The sequence below is a fragment of the Amphiprion ocellaris genome, chromosome 13, assembly GCF_022539595.1.
Source record: "Amphiprion ocellaris isolate individual 3 ecotype Okinawa chromosome 13, ASM2253959v1, whole genome shotgun sequence".
Classification (NCBI taxonomy): Eukaryota; Metazoa; Chordata; class Actinopteri; family Pomacentridae; genus Amphiprion; species Amphiprion ocellaris.
This window is the reverse complement of record NC_072778.1, coordinates 17557723-17577411: the sequence shown is the minus strand read 5'-3', so window position 1 is coordinate 17577411 and position 19689 is coordinate 17557723. Positions and strand designations below refer to the sequence as shown.

The 19689-nt window shown below is 38.3% G+C and overlaps 3 protein-coding genes across 3 annotated transcripts; 2 read left to right on the top strand and 1 right to left on the bottom strand.

The window, feature by feature from the left end:
* Positions 1-1478: 1478 nt before the first annotated feature.
* Positions 1479-8314, bottom strand: si:ch211-175m2.5 (uncharacterized protein LOC568697 homolog). The gene is made up of 5 exons (XM_023290928.3): positions 7978-8314; positions 7730-7888; positions 7554-7653; positions 5323-5453; positions 1479-4837 (listed from the first exon to the last, which is right to left on the bottom strand). The coding sequence occupies exons 1-5, from the start codon at positions 8029-8031 to the stop codon at positions 4550-4552; spliced, it is 732 nt and encodes a 243-aa protein (XP_023146696.1). The 5' UTR covers positions 8032-8314; the 3' UTR covers positions 1479-4549.
* A 165-nt stretch (positions 8315-8479) lies between these two features.
* On the top strand, positions 8480-12207 carry polr2g (RNA polymerase II subunit G). The gene is made up of 8 exons (XM_023290929.3): positions 8480-8635; positions 8898-9007; positions 10138-10297; positions 10830-10880; positions 10992-11057; positions 11377-11448; positions 11630-11663; positions 11908-12207. The coding sequence occupies exons 1-8, from the start codon at positions 8624-8626 to the stop codon at positions 11919-11921; spliced, it is 519 nt and encodes a 172-aa protein (XP_023146697.1). The 5' UTR covers positions 8480-8623; the 3' UTR covers positions 11922-12207.
* Positions 12208-12344: 137 nt separating this feature from the next.
* Positions 12345-19399, top strand: eef1g (eukaryotic translation elongation factor 1 gamma). The gene is made up of 10 exons (XM_023290926.3): positions 12345-12448; positions 13324-13482; positions 13759-13822; positions 14047-14189; positions 14359-14502; positions 14650-14779; positions 15370-15574; positions 16348-16520; positions 18134-18258; positions 19019-19399. Exons 1-10 carry the CDS (start codon positions 12437-12439, stop codon positions 19175-19177), a joined length of 1314 nt encoding a protein of 437 aa, XP_023146694.1. The 5' UTR covers positions 12345-12436; the 3' UTR covers positions 19178-19399.
* Positions 19400-19689: the final 290 nt, after the last annotated feature.

Sequence of the window (19689 nt, the reverse complement as noted above, 5' to 3'; positions counted from 1 at the left end):
CCCATTCAGGGTGAAAATGGTAGGTCTTGGCTCGTTTCCCTTCGGCCATGTTAACGTTTAGGAGTACGTGACCGCTCTGATGGCTAGCTGCTAGCTGCTAGCTATTGTTGACAGCTGTCAACTTCCTGTCATCATGTCACGCGCTACCATAGGTTAAACGTGACCTACTTTTTTTTTCTTTTTCTCCTTTTTTAAAATACTTTTTTTTTTATGTGGAAGTGTTTAAGAGACTGATAAGGTGCGCAACAAAACATAGTCACACATAAAAAGAAATCCCTTTATTTAAAATTTTTTTCCCTACAACCCTCGGGTCGACTTGGGATCAGCCCGCGGTCGACCAGCAGACCGCGATCGACTGGTTGGGCACTCCTGTGTTAGAGTCTCTGAATGGATTATTCTTTAACAAACCCTGTGGGCAGGAACTTTAGCTTAAACCAGGATTCAACAAACAAAAGCAGACTAGTGACAAATTAAAGAAAAAACTTGAATGTTTAACCTCAGCACTGAGGTGATCCAGTGGCAGTTATGCTAGAAGGCATTTATCTGGCCTGGTTTGGGCCCATTTGGGAAGAATCACTGCAAGTCAATGCATAGTCATTCTGAATTGTAGCATTTATCCTGTAATGAAACATTTCTGTCCCGATCAAGTTTCTTCAGCGTGAACCACTGAATGGTTTTAGGGCATGGAAATATTGTGAATAATATGCTATCAGCAGTCACCAGGTTAAAACACAACTGAACACCAACGGGAGATTTAAGATCAACATGCACTTCACCATCATCATCAAAACATCAAATGAGGGAATCTTTTACCTTTTGCAATGTAGGTACTGTAGATGAAAACTGAGAACACAATTTGTCTTTTACTTTATTTCTTTTGAAATATTAAGCCTGCTGTGACCACAGAGATTCAATTGTTTATCTGCATTTGTAATTAAAATATGTGTAAATGTAAAACACTGACTATTGTTCATTTTTCAATCAGTTATTGCTGCACTGGATATGCATGTACAATAAAAAAAACATCACATAGTCCGTGTTTGACAAGATGATGTCCAAAAGAACAAGGAAACCTGCAAAAGCGAATACCAAAAAGGGCTTAGAAAAATATTCATATTCACTGATGAGCTTCAGCATTAGAGCCACCTGCCTAATAATGTGTAGGTCCCCTATGCACTCTCAGAACAGACGTTATTGCCATGCGGCAGCCATTGCTTCCTACAGAGTCATCTATATGCTCTGCTAACTGTTCAGATATCTTCTGTCACTCTAGACCTGCAAGGAATTCAGACTATTAAGGTTTCTGCTGTTCACCTGATACCATATCTCTACATACACTGCTTCACTGTATGAGATGTCGAAGATCTGGCAAAAATGTACTGGCTTGGAATGTGAAGTTAGAAGCAAACTGTATAGATTGTGAGAACAGTCTGACAAGAGCATCACAACACGAGGAAAAACTGAACTCAAACTCAGGGTTAAAAACAAATGTCTTTAAATATTTAATTCAATGAACTTCCTCTGAAAGTGTGAAAAAATGGAAAATCTGACAGTGTTTAAAGTTGTGTTAAATTAAAGTGGACAAGTTTGCCTGAACATGAAATAGAGGCATACAAGATGAGAAGCGACTTCTTCCAAAGCTGCCCTTCTTGTTTCCCCTCAAGCTGTGGGTTGATTCAAATTGTACAAAGTCCAGAGACTGTGCTCAAAGATATGGCAGGTTTACATCAATTAATACATGGCAAAATACAGGAATGAGGTATCAGTACATGGATATTATTTTATAACAATTGGTCACATTTTTTTTTAATGGTTCATGTATAATTTTTAAGATTTCCTATATATGTAAAGTTGTGGAGATGTGTTCAGCAGCAAGCAGCTAAAAATGTCACCCAAGAAAACCTTGTAATGCAATCAGTGCAAAGCAGCTCAGACCAAAGTCCAATCTTAAAATTTAAACAGTTTCATCTGTCAAAGCAGCAGCTCAGCTGACATTGAATACTGTAGTTCTTATCAGCATTTTCAACCATCAGAAAAATCTCCTTTATCTTGAATCAGATAATAATGTCAACATGATCACTGTCATCTTAAAGTTTTAAGAAAAGTATATTTTTAACCAAAGCTGACAAAATGTAATTGTATCACAAACTTCCAAAGCAGAAAGTGTTGCCTTAATGCCATTGGACTGTATTTATGCATATTTAAAAACTGCTCAGTACTGAAATGACTATTAGTTCAACTTTGCCACATATTGTTCTTTATCTCTTTGGTTTATGATTCTTTGTGCTTATGTGATTGTGTCAAGTGGGTTTTTTCATGCTGTAAACATGGAGATAACTGCAGGCCCCACATTCGGAAATTGTCCACATGGAAGGTACTATAAACTTAATGAATTCTTTCCACTTTACTGGTGTTCACCTTTACTTAAACACTTGACCCACAACTTCACTGCTACTTTCTTTTCTCCTGCTATTTTTCATACCCCATTTGACGTGTGTTTTCATTTATTTTATTCCTTTCGGGAGAATAAAGACACAGCGCCAAGTCTTCCCACGGCTCCCCTTCCAGATTACAGTGGGTATAAAACCTTATTGATTCCTCCATCATTGAACAGACTACAAAAGGAAGTGGATGAAAGCCTTCATCTGAAAGGTTTTAACCTTGTTTTCATGTGATCAGTCCCAAAAACACTAATTTTCAGAAGAACAGAATAGAATCGAACAAAATAGAACAGAATAGAACAGACTAAAATAGAACACGACAGCTATTCTGTTCTATTCTGGGTCTGAAGAGTTACAACATAAGTGATACAGGGCAGCTGCAGACCATAAATTAGGCTTGTGTGGAGCCTGTTGTGTCCCTTTAATAGTGGATGGAGACACCGGGGTCAGAAGGGTTGGTGCTTAATGAGGAACTGTAATAGTACATTAGCAGTCTCTTAGACATACGACACTTTATCAAGGCAATAAGTACAGGAGAGGACAAGCCCAGGGAGAGAGCCATCTGTGCAGTGACCTTTACCAACATCAATGGATTCACTTTCACATGGTTTAACAATGTGTTCCGTGCTCTGGCACAGAAATTAAATGTGAATGCGCACCTGAAGATCCCACTGCACAGCAGTAAACAGCCCATTTGGATGACTTTCAGACTCTGAGTAACTTTCAGATTGCCATTATACAGAGTAACAATTTGTGATGATTTAAAATGATTTCTCTTCATTCACTAAAGCTCTGCTCACACTTAACATTTTCCTTTTTTTTTTTTTTTTTTTTGCATGTGTGTTTAAATGCAGAGACTCTCACGTGCACCAGAGCAAATCCTCTGGTGATGCCTGCAATGATGTTTGACATGTATCATTTTAGATAACAGATATAAAATAAACACAGAACTGAGAACCAGAGCAGTGATTTGTCACATTAACAGCGGGAAAAACCAGTGAAAATGAATGAAATGGAAAACAGCTACGATTTGCACCCATCATGTGTGATTCTGCGTTTGACAGGCTTTAGAGCAACTGATACAAAGTTTCAGCTTCACTTTGATTATTAATTTTAAAAAATCTTTCTTTCTGTGTGGTTACTTTAGCTGGTCTCTCTCACATCCTATTGGATACATGATCACATTCATATTTTACCTACTGGTTCAGTAATTTAAATGCCGGTATGTGTATGAATATGGTGCCATCAGGTGGTGATACACAGCACTTCATCAACATAATATGATTTCTTTTCTACTATGGACAAAGATACCAATGAAACACCTCACAAATCAGTTATTCTCAAAATACATTAGTGTCTTACTTTTTATTCAAGCAGAAGATAGATTGAAAAATAAGTGTTAAATCGTATTTAGTGTCAAGAGTTTAGATGGTTTTTCAGTTTATTTAGAATATATAAGAAAGCATTTTTCATTTAAACTTTAATACACAATCGTACACAGCTAAGAGTGTCAAATAAACCACCTACAATTCAAAATATCATGGTAAATAAACATAATGGCTATGTTCAGATACTGTGGCAAAATATTGAAAATACTTCACCAAAGACTCCATGACTGCCCTGACAAGACACACTCATGAAGGTACATTATACCTCTCACCAACTCAGATTGTCTCTTTCAAGTTGTTAAACTCTGGAGTCTTTGACATGCTGGTTTTTTGGGCTTTGTTCAAATTGAAAGGCTGCAACATCAAACAATCCTGCGTGCTTCAAAAACACTTTGGATACAGTGTGAGACTTTTGAATGATTTCAAACATTCACTAAAATATTAACATCCGTTATCTCACTTTGATTCCATGTTAGTTTGTAGTAGTAGTTATTCAGTAGTCACAGTTGTTAACATTTAAATATAATTGCTTTTAGGGTTGCAAACCCATAGATCTGATATTTTATCTTATTTTGTCATAAATCTGAAAACATCTGATTATTCACATGAGACGAAGACAGAAACAGGACTGAGGCATTTTTTGCTGAAACATGAATATATTGTCAGTATCACATGTGATCTTTGACCTCTGATAATCTCACCTGTACATCTACTTTCTTTTCACTTGCCATCTCCTGCCTTGTCCTTGCTCTTGTCCCGTGGTACACGGCCCATGTTAAAAAACTCCTGGTTTGGCCTCATGTCGGTGAGGTGTGCGAGTCGGTTGGACAAGGCAAAGAAAGCGGCGATGGCAGCGATGTCCCAGGCGTCCTCGCGGTCAAAGCCTACTTCCTCCAGAGACTGAAAGTGCTTCTCTGTGATGGTGTCGCAGCGACACACAGCCATCGCAAAGTCCAGCATGGTGCGCTCCCGAGGGGCCAGGTCTGCATTCTCATAGTTAACAATGACCTGAGCGACAGCAGAGAAAGAGCTGCTTAGACATGGGGTTAAAAAGATACTGTTGCTCTGGTTGATTTTCAGTAATTCAGGAAGACACCGAATTGAAACACAACATGTGCAAACATAGAAACAGAAGGAAAACTATACAGATGACAAAATGGGATTCACTGAAAAGCAAATTAAGTGCAGTTGTTTAATGTAAATAAAATGAAAAAACAAACAAACCATAGAATGTTTTATCTATTCTTCCCATTGAAAACACACTGTGAAATGTATACTGAACAACTTGAGTCCAGATGTAGCATGTATGTTATTTATGTATTACAATGCATGTATCTGTGTTGATACTTTTGATTATAAGTGGCAAAAATAACCCAGTATTAACATTTTTCCTACATCATATACTGAGATATGATTTCTTTAACTACATCTGTGTTTATGCATTATAATAAGTAAAGCAGAAGCAAGTAGTGCAAATCAACTAAAGATTATACCTGATCAGAAAGAGTGGGTTTCTTGGAGTAGATGCGGTGCAGTGCACTGTGGGATACCACACAGTAAAGACACTTGTTGTGGATACTGGTTGCCACAACGATCAGTTCACGATCTGCCTTGGTCAATCTGCCTGAAAGACAATAGATATTAATTTAATCTAACAGTAGGGAAAAATTTCCCACATTTAAACAACATTAGAATGAAAAATATTCACCATCAAAGCTTGCTGTAGCCTAAACACACGATGCCGTTCATGTGAGGAATTCGTGGCAGTGACAGTCAGAAAGAAGTTATTCAGATAAATGACTAAACCTGTTTCTTGGAATATGGCCTTCATAAGATGGAAGTTGCCAGAATGCCAAAAAGTCCAAAACAATCTCATATACAAGAAGCAAGACAATGGGCTTTGATTGACCTCTAAAGCTGTAGAGTTGCTGTTTTGTTGTTCTGGATAAATAAGTTGCAATAAGAGCTTACAATAACATCCCAAAGATGACATTCAACCTTGCAGTTTCTATGACGTCACTGTAATGTTTTAAAAGACAACTCTTGCAACCTTTTGGCAAAACATGTATTTTCTTTTAAAGGAAGTTGTTAATATGCTAAAATGCTTGGTTGAGGTGCTTAGAATAGAACAACATGTCTTAAAAAAACATATTGTAGTTATAGTCACACACTAGACAGCTGAGTTTAGTTTTTTGAAGTCAAATATTAGACAGATGAAATGGAGTTGGACAATTCCAGTTTTTCATCCGGTTAATATAGCCTTCCATTAAGTTTTTTTTTTCCTTTTCTAAAAACATTTCTGAAAAACTGAAACACCGTAATTTGGTGCTCTGTTCACTTTCCTTCTTCTCAGTCAGACTGGATTCAGGATCCACAAGTCACAGTAAGTCACCTCTCATGATATAAAACCAGTGAATTTTAAAACCCCATGAAGTAAACTGCACAACAATGAAAATCTTGATATCTTATAGATGCCACATACTGTTTCCACATGTGAATCCTAACCTTATTATTTTATTTATTCTTGTAAATTTGTAGCAGGGTCTTAACTCCAATGTTTAGTTTACTCAGCTAAATTTACACAATAAATAATACTGTAGGTTCTTAACCTTAAAATTTACACTTGTTAGGTCAAACCATAACAATAATCCTATTACTCTACTTGAAAGCACTTTGACTCAACAGCTGTTGCTTTAAATGTGCCATATAAATTACAGTGATTTGACTTGATTAATACTGACACATTGCATTTTGTCTTTTCATATCTGTTGTCTTCTTGTTTTAACTTCATTCTTGCTATGTTGCCTTCTGACCATCCTGCTGTATCTTTATCTGTCAAAGCACTTTTTATACTCTTGCTTTTAAAACTGCTCTACATAGTAAATAAACATATTACCATATAAAGTTATTATTTTACCAATTCCAATTTCCATTTCACTGTGCCATCGTACTATGAAGAACCTGCTACTGTATAATGTTATAAAACATGAGCCTTGTGACTTTTTTTGGAAACATTCTGTATTTTCATTCAAAGGAAGGCGCTAATATATTACCATGTTAAGTTCTGCTGGATTTCTCTGGCTCTGGCCTTCTGGGTTAATGTCTGCTATAAAGTTAGAGAGTTAATTCAGTCAGCTTCAACACAGAACAACCTGTGCTGCTGATGCTGACTTGAATGCTGGACACCTGATATTTACCTGTTTCTACTTGCATAAGCACAATCAAACTGAGTGCATTCACCAAAAAGACCTGGAAACACTGGGGCCCAAAATGACAGGTTGAGTGTGAATGATTTATTGAACCCAGTGTCAGCAGGATTACATGTTTTGAAGGCAGAGATGTGAATTCCAGTTTATTTTTGTTGTTGTTGTTTTGTGTAGTATTACTGTTCCTCTCACAGATAAGTAGTCAAATCCTGCATCAGTATTGTACAATAGGTGGGAAGCAGCTCATCTGCCACAGCAAAATTGAATACAGTTTTGAGTAAATACATTTTTTGGCATCATCTTTTATGCCTCAAGTGTTTTTGAAACGGTGTGACTTTTTTATAGTCCCAAACTATTTAAACCATGGTCACGTTACAGCAACGAGCTTTCCTTTGCTCCTGCCACACTAGGGCTCCTGGAAGATGCCAGGAATTATAGATATTTATGCTGTTTTGGGGACTTTGAGCCTTGAACTCTATGCATGTACAGCCACTATAGATAAATATCCAAACACCCACCTGTCTCTTTGTTCATCAGCTCATTGTAGTACGCGAAGAAGGCTCTGAACTCTGCGGGCCTGTGAGACAGGACTTTGAAGACGTTGGGCAAAAATCCTCCCTGTTAAGGAAACAAAGTTTAGCAGGTAGTAAAATCAATTGCAACTTCCTCACATGTCCACTTTTCTTTTAAAAACCTTTGACTCCACTTCCTCCATGAGCTCCACTATATCATAAGGTAAGTCTTTCTTGTAAGGAACCGGATAGCGGCTGATTTTCTCCCCGCTGGAGGAGTGTCTGGTCCCCGCCGCCACCACCGCCTGTCCCCGGAGCAGGCAGCCCGACCGGAGGGACGCCTGCACGGAGGACAGGAGGAACACGTGAGTCACGCAGAAACAGGACAAAAGACAAAGTATGGGGTAACAAAAAAAAGTATTCAACTTACAAGTTGTGTGAGCAAAGGTGGACGAAACAGCCTCGAGACGAGGTTACTCGCCATGCTTAGAAGTAGGCAGATTAATTATAGCTCCAGTCAGTTGGGATAGTTGCCAGTCTTCTCGGAATGATTAAGGAAGTCAGACAAATCCTGGTCAGCTTATACTGTCACTAAATTAATTAGTATTTATATTTTTAATCCAACTTTCAGTCAGCTGCGGTGAGTTATTCGAGTCTAGTGCCGGTGATCGTTGTATTTTATCCTAATCTAAACTATGTTTACCATTTTTCTGCCGTCATGTTGTCAGATGCCTTGTTTCGCCTGGCTTGTGTGTCAGATATTAGCAGTCCAATCAAAGTGCAGCTCTGAGTGACGCCTTCTGTCTGGCTCCGCCCCCTGCGCGGATCCTCCTCACCGCCAGGGGGCAGCCTGCCTTTGGAGTCACAGTGTCACCGCAGCTGTTTATAACATTTATGATCCGAAAACAAGCAGGTTACGTCCCACCGAAGGCAACCGTATCTTTGACCCTTGACCCGGAAGAGGCTTTGTTGCGATCAAACGAGCGGCTGGTTTTTCATTCAGTAAGTCAGAAACGTTGTGGATCATAATTGAAAACGAAAACATTAATCAAGGAGGAATTGGATAACGCGAAAATATGTTCTATCATGTAAGTATTTGTATTATTTTACGAATGAGACCCGGCTAATAGCAACGCATGTATGTTTTGTATCAGTCTTTGCTTAGCATCATGATAGCTAATGTAGCTTTTCAAAACTTTCCGTATCCTCACATGCAATGACTGGTGTTGTTCTATATGAGGAGATATGGCCTTTTTTCTTGTGAGAAAAGCAGCAGTATCCATATAATGGTGTTTACGATAAGGTAAAACAAAGTACAGTTAACGTAAAGCATTTATCGTGTGTTCACAGATTTCCTTGGAACATGAAATCTTACTGCATCCGAGGTATTTTGGTCCTAACCTCCTCAACACCGTGAAGCAGAAGCTTTTCACAGAAGTGGAGGGTACCTGCACTGGCAAGTGAGTGCTTGCAAGGCTCGGTTATGTGCATAGTAAGATGAGATAAACTTTATTGATCACTCACTGGGGAAATTCACGTTACAGCAGCTGAATACAGATGAGGCAGAAAGAAGCACGAGAATTACCACAGTACAACAGGGCTGTAAAATACAGAGAGAATAATAAAAAAAGAAAAGTCTCACAGAGACAATACACCAGACATGATGAACCTACATATGGATATGTACATAGTGAAATTTACATATGAATGTGTACAAATATGACATGATGAATTTACATATATACAGATATGGCATGAAGGATAATGTACCTACAATTCTGTTACAAAAGATTATTCATGAAAAAAACAGTGAAATTGTGGTATTATTACACATGAACAGCTGTAAGACAACAGTGTTATATCTTGTTGATTGATTTGGAAGAGTTGTAAAGGGAATTTTTAAATTTTTTCCTGGGTTGCACAGGAGCAAATTTTGATCATTTGCGAAGCAAAAATTAGCTGTAGAAAAAACAGTGTTATGGGATGATGTGACACTGGAAGAGCTATAGGAGGAAGAAAACAGTAATTACTTGTTTTTGTCCTAAGCTTATTAGTCAGTGGGTTCAAGCTTCAGCACCGTGACTCACAGCTGTGAGTTTTGCATTGAAAATTACAAAAAGAAATCAAAGCAATCAAAAAATAAATACATAACAACAGATCATTCTTACTTTGCTCGTCATCTGCTCTCCTCTGTTGCTACACATTGCACTTAAGTACTAAACGTTTACATATTTAGTAACCTTTTCAAATGTACAGTTGTTAGCCGTATTTTTAAACTTTTTAAAAATGTATTTTATTCTATTGCTAGCTTTTTGAGAATGCCTTTTATAGACTGTTAGCAAATGTCTTTTTATAAGACTTTTGCAATGTCCTAATAGACTCTGTTTTGCACATATTTTACTCAGGGAGGGCCTTCAAAATTTCACCATATTGCTGTCTTGCACAGTATTATAATGACAATAAAACTTCTAATTATAATTCTAATTTCTTTTGACTTTATGCCCCCTGCATCAAAAATTTACATATATTTTTCTGCATGGCAAAGTTTAGCATATACATTTTAATAAATGTTTTTTTTTTCTCTCTTCAGGTATGGCTTTGTCATTGCAGTTACCACCATTGACAACATTGGGGCAGGTGTAATCCAGCCAGGCAGAGGTTTTGTCCTCTATCCTGTCAAGTACAAGGCCATTGTGTTCCGTCCCTTTAAAGGAGAGGTAGTGGATGCTGTGGTCACTCAGGTTAACAAAGTGAGTGATGGTGCAGGTTTATCAGCTCGTTTATTTTTAAAAGCTAGAACATATTTCTTAATGATGACAGTAATCTGATTCCAACTGTGTTCCACTTCCACCTCTCCCTCTTTTTGCCTTTACCTGACTTTTATTATCTTGATCCACAAGACTTTCATTGTGTTTTGAAAGTAGAATATATATTATAAATAAAAGTCCAAAATATATACTTTTGAAAAATCTGTCGCACATTATTATACCTGGTCATTTAAATAACCACATTCATGTTTATACGATGTTGAGCCATGCATGTGGCATGATAATTGTGCAAAACATATCTGTATTTTATACGATCTTATATTGGCAAATGTGTTTTTAATTTCTCTATTGTTTAAGAGCACAGCCTGAACTTTGTTATAGTAAATATGTTTTCACCTAAGAATGTATGTGTCTGTAGATGTTTTTATGTTAAATGTGATGTAATGAATAGCTGGTAATAGAAAATATTCTATTGATCCTTATCCTAATTACAATTTTCCTCTGTGTCTTGCAGGTTGGATTGTTCACAGAAATTGGTCCCATGTCTTGCTTCATCTCTCGCCATGTGAGTTAGCTGAACATCTGCAGTTAGACAGACATAGTTGCTTTTGGTACACTCTTCAATTATTGATTGTATTTTTTATTTTTGTATCTCACATAAAATGTCTTTTTGCAGTCCATCCCCTCAGAAATGGAATTTGACCCGAATTCCAATCCACCTTGTTATAAGACAGTTGATGAGGTATTAATATTGTTTATTTCCTTAGTTAAGAAAATCACAACATTGCTCAAAAGTGTTAAATAAAATGTACGTCTCTGCTTTGTCTTTAATGAGCTTTAATATTTTTTAAAAAGCATGTCAACATCCATTAAGCTACTATTAGTGTTTACTGAGGTATTTTTTAGAAACTGAAACATATATGTTCATTACTTAAACAAAGAGTAGAACTTAACTGTAAATTCTGTATACAAAGTAGTTGTGATGCCTGCTGCTCCACTCCAGTTATTTTCCAGTTGCTCAATCTTGCATTTAAATGGGATTTTTTTCTCTTATTTTCAAGGACATTGTAATCCAGCAAGATGATGAGATTCGACTGAAGATCGTGGGAACAAGAGTGGACAAGAATGACATTGTAAGTGTTTTTTTCTCCTTTCTTTTTTAGAAACAACAGTTTATATATCACTTTGCCATAGGCAAAAATAATAAGAAAATGTGTGTTAATATATGGTGCTGTTACATAGTACTTTATACAAGTGACTTACTGTATGTTATTTTATACTACGTTAAAGTCAGGTTTTCCTCTTGTTTTTCAGTTCGCCATTGGATCTCTTATGGATGATTATTTGGGTGAGTATTAGACTGTAAAAAATTGTCATACAGGTCACACATAATAAAGATGCTTGAAATATTGTTATATATGTTTTTCTTTACAACAGGAAATATGTTCTTCCTATTTCAACGAAACTGACTTTTTATTGCTTCACTGTCATTATGGTGGTTGCCCAGGAGCATTTGTTGTACTGTTTCTAAAATGTTTTATGTTCTCTTTTGTGAACACTTATTGAACCTGTCTTCTCTGCTATATTTTCAGGTCTTGTGAGCTGATTTGCTTCAGAAGAGCACATTGTGGATTATTTCATGTAGTAGCATAGCTATGGGTTGGTTAAAATTAATATTTTTCTACTCTTGTATGGTATTGGAGCAGATGCTCCATAACCGATTAATTTTATTGTTATGTTCAGGCTGAGTTTTTTTTTGGAAACTGGTGTAAGAGTCAAAACAAATGTAGGACATGCTTGCTAATTGAGAGGTAATTTGGTTTCTTTGTAATTCACTGTTACGTATTACCTTTTTGTATGTGAATAGTAATAAATCGTTTTATCTGTTTTTACATGTTTGTATCCTTATCACTGTATCTTGATATCTAGACAAACTATTGATCTACTCAACTGTTCACAGGTAGTTTAAATTTCCATGTTTTAAATTCAGATAAAATGTTTTGAAATGTGAGAACCCATGGAGTGAAATGTGAACGCGGAATTTTCAAGGGCGCGCACGTCGTCTGACCGTAAATACGTCACTGAAGCGCGCCGTCGTTCTTTCTTTCTCTCGTCCTGAAGATGGCGGCAGGGGTGAGTAAGATGGAGAGGTGGCGAGCTAGGGAGATTTCTTTGTAGTTTGTTGGCGCAATCCACGAAATATCTGTCCCATCTGCACTTCCACTGAGTAGTTCTGCTCTTAGACAAGACGGTCTGGTTGTTTGGTGGCTGTTTTAGGGTTTATTTACAAAGAATTTCATTCAGTGGTCGTTGTAACTGAGGTTAGCTCCGGCTATTCTGGCGATGCATTCGAACTGAATGACGCCGCTTTTCTAGCTCAGGGTTGTGCCACGTTACCATAGATGTCTTATGCTGTGCAAACAGATTCTTAAATTTCAGGGGCTATTCTCCTTGCATGAACATTGCAGTCAAGTAGTCTGGCCTGTATTTGAAGTAATTACCTAAAGCTCAAAACCTGAGCGTATATTGGCAGAAATTCTAGCCGGTTAGCGTTTAAAGCAAATTGATAGCCACGTGAACATAGCTCATTTCTTGCTTTGTGTTGCTTCCAAACCTACATTTCCGCTGAGCTAGCAGCTGTGTATTACAAGGTTTCTTTGCTGATGTTTTCCGGCTTTACCCAGTTAAAACGTTCATTTTTAATATCAGCACATCTGGCATCATCTGTGTCAAGAACACTGAGTCCGAGTAACCTCTTCACTGATTTGGTGGTTTTATTTAGTAGTTTCAATGTGTTCTAGACATCCCATGGTAGTACAAAGTGACCAAACTGTTCTGGGCCAGAATATATACATTAGTAAGATAATGAACCACTCTTCTTAGATCATTCTTGGGCCCACCTAGTGTTTAAATATCCTTGAAAATATGTGGCACATGCATGTTTAAAATTAGTTTTTCTAAATCTGTTTCATTTTCTATAATTGGAATTTGGTCTCTCTTCCTTTCAGACTCTGTACACGTACCCAGAGAACTGGCGGGCCTTCAAGGCCCAGATTGCAGCCCAGTACAGTGGTGCTCGCCTCAAAGTTGCCAGTAGCTCCCCTGCCTTCACCTTCGGGCAGACGAACCGTACTCCTGCCTTCCTTAACAACTTCCCACTGGGCAAGGTAAGTTTAACTGGTTTATCAAGTTAAATGGCAGTGGCCCAGCTTTGCAGTCATTGGCTGCTTGTAGAGCACCCTCTTTTTCATGTGAATTAGGTGGCGTTGTTCAATGTGATTGCTTCTTAAGCCAACTTAGGAATCATTTGTCACTTTGGGCTTTAACAGTGTGTCTGCGTCACTGTTGTGAAACTTGGTTGTTTATTTATGCACTGCTTGATTCTCTAAATGAAAACATACTAAATGTGTGAAATCAGTCTTCAATTCTGTTTTTGTTCATAGGTACCTGCCTACCAGGGAGATGACGGCTTCTGTCTGTTTGAGAGTAATGCCATTGCTCACTACTGTAAGTTAATATTAATAATTTATAAATGTTTTGGGTGTTCATCCAGACACATTATGTATTTAGGTTACGAAAAATCTTAAAGGAAATGGAATTAGTGCAACTGGGTTTCAGTGTTTTAAGCTATATTTGTAATTTTAGTTACATTTTTACATTAAACCACATGGTCTGTGCATTTGTTATTACATTTTTTAACTGATTTAGAATTTTCTACTTTCCAACTACAGTGAGCAATGATGCCCTGCGCGGTGCCACTCCTCAGGCAACAGCTGAGGTTATGCAGTGGGTGAGCTTCGCTGACTCAGAGATCATCCCTCCGGCCAGCGCATGGGTATTCCCCACTCTGGGAATCATGCAGTTCAACAAGCAGGTGTGCAGCTCGACATTTTCTGATCAAACTAAAGTCTTCAGTAATCGTTTGAGGGCTGTGATGGAAGGCAGTGGCCTGAGTACAACACCCTGTTGTTGGGGCACTAAACTTCACAGTAGACTTTTTATTGTGTGATCTTGCCATGTAACTTTTTTGTCTGGGTCTGTAGGCCACAGAGCAAGCCAAGGAGGACGTGAAGAGGGCCCTTGCAGTTCTGAACCAACACCTGAACACCCGTACCTTCCTCGTGGGAGAGAGGGTCAGCCTGGCTGACATCACTGTGGTCTGCTCCATGCTTTGGCTATACAAACAGGTTTGTCATGCACACATTAGATAAATCACACAAACAGCCACATGCACTGCTGAGCACTTTTATGTATTACAACAACACATGATCCGAATAATGATTTTAAGTCGAGATGCTCTCCAGATGGCCCTAATATCTCTGTTTCCCCCTTAGGTCCTTGAGCCTTCTTTCCGTCAGCCTTATTCCAACGTGACCCGCTGGTTTGTCACCTGTGTCAACCAGCCCCAGTTCAAGGCTGTCCTCGGAGAGGTCAAACTGTGTGAAAAGATGGCCCAGTTTGATGGTGAGTCACCATGAGAGCATAAGGCATGCATATCCAAAGGCTGGTGGCTGGAGCATTCTGTGAAATTTAAAGATGAAGTCAGACAAGCACTTGCTATTTGTCACAAATATTGAGTGTATCGAATAAAATACAATTAAATAGCTGTTTGACTTAGGGTGACACTCATATATATCTGTTATGCAAGACTTATCTTCTAGATGGTGTTAAAATTGCCTACACAATAGCTCAAACTGCTGTTTGTCTTCATTTTTGGAAAGTCTGAATCCAATTTAAATGTCCTCTCTTAAAATGTAAGTTACTGGCTCACGTGGTTTTTAGTTTTAGAGTTGTGCTTTGAGGATTGAACTGGAAAATACATTCTCATTTAATGAGCACTGTTCTGTACACAACTATTAAAGTGAAGTAATTTTAATGAAATTATGTATAATTTAAGAAACAAATCACTTAAGAAACTTTCAGTTTTCTTGAAATGTTTAAGAGTTCTTCTCTGAGACCCAGCCATGGTGTTGTTCCAAAGATTGCGAAAACAAAGACAGATATTTGGATCATTTTACTTTAAACATGTTTTTTATTTTGTTTTCTTACTCCAGCCAAGAAATTTGCTGAGATGCAGCCCAAGAAAGAGGCCCCACCCAAGAAAGAGAAGGGAGGAAAAGAGGCAGCCAAGCCCCAGGAGAAGAAGGAGAAGAAAAAAGAAGAGAAGAAGCCTGCTCCAGAAGAGGAAATGGATGACTGTGATGCTGTTTTGGCTGCAGAGCCCAAAGCCAAGGACCCCTTTGCACACCTGCCAAAGAGGTACAACGATTTTCTGTCATTAAACATTTTTCACATTTTAAGTTCACTTTCTTAATCAGCACTGCAACCATGTGACACAGAGAATCAGTCAACTGCAAGTTTTGATTGCAGCTGATCACCTTGGCAGATAATTTCCCAGAGAATTTCCTCTCTACTTGAAATGAATGCAAGTCACTGAGTGAAGACTGCTTCTTCATGGTGCATTTGGAGCCTTTGATGGCATTGAGTTGTCCACTGAATCTCATTGCCAGATGTATGGTGTTCAGACCATCTTTTGGGTGTTAACAGGCCTATTTCTCAAAAAGAAAATTGTCCTCTGCTGAAAATACATGTTCCCCTGTCATTGGGCAAGGCAGTGTCCAGTCATGGCACCAAGTCTTAATCTGACAGGGGAAGAAAAAGTCAAGACCATATTCATCCCAGTCAACTCTGATTTAGTGAGCAAAAGACTGGTTCATGCTATGGACACAAACAAACTTAAATGTCTAAGATCTACCGGGTATTTAAAGAATACTGTCATATTAAAGATGGAGTAGGGTGATTCAGTAAATGTCAGTGTTTTAGTTTGGGTTATTGTCACTGGCCAAAGTTGACTTATAGACACTCTAATGTAGTCGTGTTGGCAGTCAAACTAGGCCTCTACAAGTGAGCGCCTGGTTCTCTTTACAAAACTTAATTTCTACACCCTTGTCATTCTCTACCCTGCATGTATGAACAGCAGGTGCACTGTATGAGCGCTTCTTTCTAGCTTTTCTTCTCTTTTTTTTGTATAGCGCATTTGTCATGGACGAGTTCAAGAGAAAATATTCCAATGAGGACACCCTGACAGTAGCCCTTCCCCACTTCTGGGAGAACTTCGACCGTGAGGGATACTCAATCTGGTATGCTGTCTACAAATACCCCGAGGAGCTCACCCTTACCTTCAAGAGCTGCAACCTTATCACAGGTGAGACTAAGAAGCAATCGCTTTACCAAACATCTGTTATTCAAAGGGTGTGACTTAAGGGGTTGTACACTAGTATGTGGAAGTCATTTTTGAGAAGAACATTCACCTGCATACTTTTTCATGGTAGCTCAGTGGTTGGGAAGAAGATATAGAAAAGGTTGGGAGTTGGTGCATGTGTTGACCTGAGTTGCAAGCCGAAATCAGAACTAATTATTTCCACATATGAGAATTTGACAACACAAATGTGTAGGCTTCTAAGAATCTGAAAATAGATCAGAAGAGACGAGGTTTGATGGACCACAGCTCATTTAATCTGGTTTGTGTTCTGTGTTTACTGTCATGAGAGATTTCACCTCTCAGCTATAGGCCTAGTTCTTAGATTTAGAGCCACGGAATAGCCCCTCATCAATCATTTGGTTTTGACTCACAGGTCAATGTGACACAGCTTTTCAGGAAAGCTTATTAGGATAATTTTCACAGAATACATAACAAAGTATAAGCAAACAAGGGCAGATCACTGCTAAAGACAACATAGTTGTTCAGTGTAAAAATGATGACATTTTGGCGGACACTGGCCTCGATTTAAATTTGAGAAAGCATTTGTCAGGTCGATTTAAAAAAAAAAAAAAAAAGACAATACTTGAATGTTGTGGTATCGAAGGAACAGTAAATGCCATAAATACTGGAGATACTGAACAGTGTTTGAATCAGATAATCGGTGACAAATTATAGACAAATAAGAACCACAGTGGAAACCGTGTCACAAAGCAATTGAAGCGGACAAAGGAAACTCCTCAAACTTATCTGAGCAACTTAAAGACAAGCATTTTGATTTGCACACAGAAGCCAAGGTTAGCCAAAGGTGAATTGTTTCAACTTTTTTATTAGCTTGTGAAATTGCAGCAGTTGTTATGGCAGTCTTCCATGGATAAAGTTGAGGCAAATGTACCAGCCGCTTACAGCTTCAGTTGGGTGCTATTCATAATTGCAGAGTACTGTCATTAGTTTGTGAAGCAATGTTGTTGCTGCATTAGCACACTGCATGCAGCAAGTTTTTATGAAGAGTTTATTTTTATGCACATTCATTTAAATATTATATAATTTTTGCTATTTATTTTGGTGTCAAATTGTGGAAATTCTGTGGTATTGGAACATGCTACCAAATTTCTGATATTGTGACATTAAAAGTCCCCTGTCATTGGGCAAGGCAGTGTCCAGTGATGGCACCAAGTCTTAATCTGACAGGGGAAGAGAAACTAGAAACCATATTCATCCCAGTCATCTCTGACTCAGTGAGCAAAAGGCTGGTTCATGCTATGGTTACACTGAACAACACTTGGGGTGTTGAAATATTACTCTGGAAATTCTCTCAAGGTACTCTAGATAACATGGTTTTGGCCATATCTAAACAGGCACACATGAAGTTGGTGTGGATAATAAATTGAAATTATTTTTGAAGTCCTTTAGCAACAAACATATGGCAGCATTGGTCAGAGTGTGGGTTCATTCATTACTGCACTATTTTGTCACTTTTTGTTTCAGTAGAAATAAAGCCACATTGATAAAATGATTACATACCTGCCATATTTCAAACCACTTGTTGTCCTTCACAGGTATGTTCCAGCGCCTGGACAAACTCAGAAAGAATGCCTTTGCCAGTGTCATTTTGTTTGGCACCAACAATGACAGCAACATCTCTGGTATCTGGGTCTTCAGAGGCCAAGAACTGGCCTTCACTGTAAGTATTTTAAAGGGTAAACACACTTTGGACAATGTTCTTAGTTAATCATGAGACCAGGCTCAAACACATACTGGCTGTTTTGATTTGACCGGTACTGTACAGTCAATATGAAATACTTCAGCTGGATTAGTGTCCTGACAACCAAGTGGATTAGTGGTCTTACTAGTAGATATTTAAAAGTGATATTCTGTTCTTGGTGAAGGGTTACAGGTGTATTGAGTAGTTGAAAGATTAGTCAAACATTTACCCTGTGAGTAGATATTCCCTGTCATTGGGCAAGGCAGTGTCCTGTCATGGCACCAAGTCTTAATCTGACAGGGAAAGAGAAAATCAAGACCATATTCATCCCAGTCAACTCTGATTAAGTGAGTAGAAGGCTGGTTCATGCTATGGGCACATTTGAACAATTTCAGAGTTCAAGGTTATCATTTGAACTTCAGATGTTAAGTAGCTGTATTTGGGGCTTTTATCACTAGAAAACTTAGATTGTTTCATAGAATCAAACTGAAGGGAACACCCTATGCAGAAAGGACTCTGGCTGGTAAATGTTTTGAGATTTGACATTCACATTTTTAAAGGACAATGTGGCTTCTGTGGTATGCAATTCAGTGCAAACCATTTAATGGTTTAACTATTCTTTCATGGATAAGATGGAGTATTTAATCTAATGTGTGATAGCAGTGGTAGTGATAGATTGTCCGCTCATAAAAGCAGAGAGCGATTCACTCGCATTTACTACATTTCATTTCCCTCTTAGCTGTGTCAAGACTGGCAAATTGACTACGAATCATATGAGTGGCGCAAGCTGGATCCAAACAGTGAGGAGTGCAAGACCATGGTAAAAGAGTACTTTGCCTGGGAGGGAGACTTCAAGCATGTGGGTAAAGCTTTCAACCAGGGCAAGATCTTCAAGTGAGAGGACACTGAGCACACAGTCCAACGAAAGCACTCTGCGCTTCTGCTCTCCAACACTTAAAACCTACGGACTTTCAGCCACATGTGCTTACTTTACTGCAAGAATGACTTGGAATGACAGCGTTTGAAGACAAGGGTGAATTTTGTCTCAGTGGCCCCCCAAAAAACTTTTTTTTTTTTTTTGTTGTTTGACCTGCGAAATAAAGCATTTCCCTCAATGCCATCCATTGGGTTTAATGTCTGGTGTGTGACTGAAGTCTGTTTGTTTGAAAGGTTAGGGCTTTTTGTATTTAGAGCGGTGTGCTATCAACAAATATGTCTAATGTTCAACATTTCCAGTGCAGATTGCCTCCCTAAAAAGACTAAGGCCACATCCATTCGGAGGTGTATTATTTTACGATGTTACGTCATGAAAACCAGCTTCAACAGGACAAGTGATGGATTATTTGAGAAATACTCTGTTCATACAACAGGCCTGAGAATGCATATAACATAACCGTTCACATACATCAA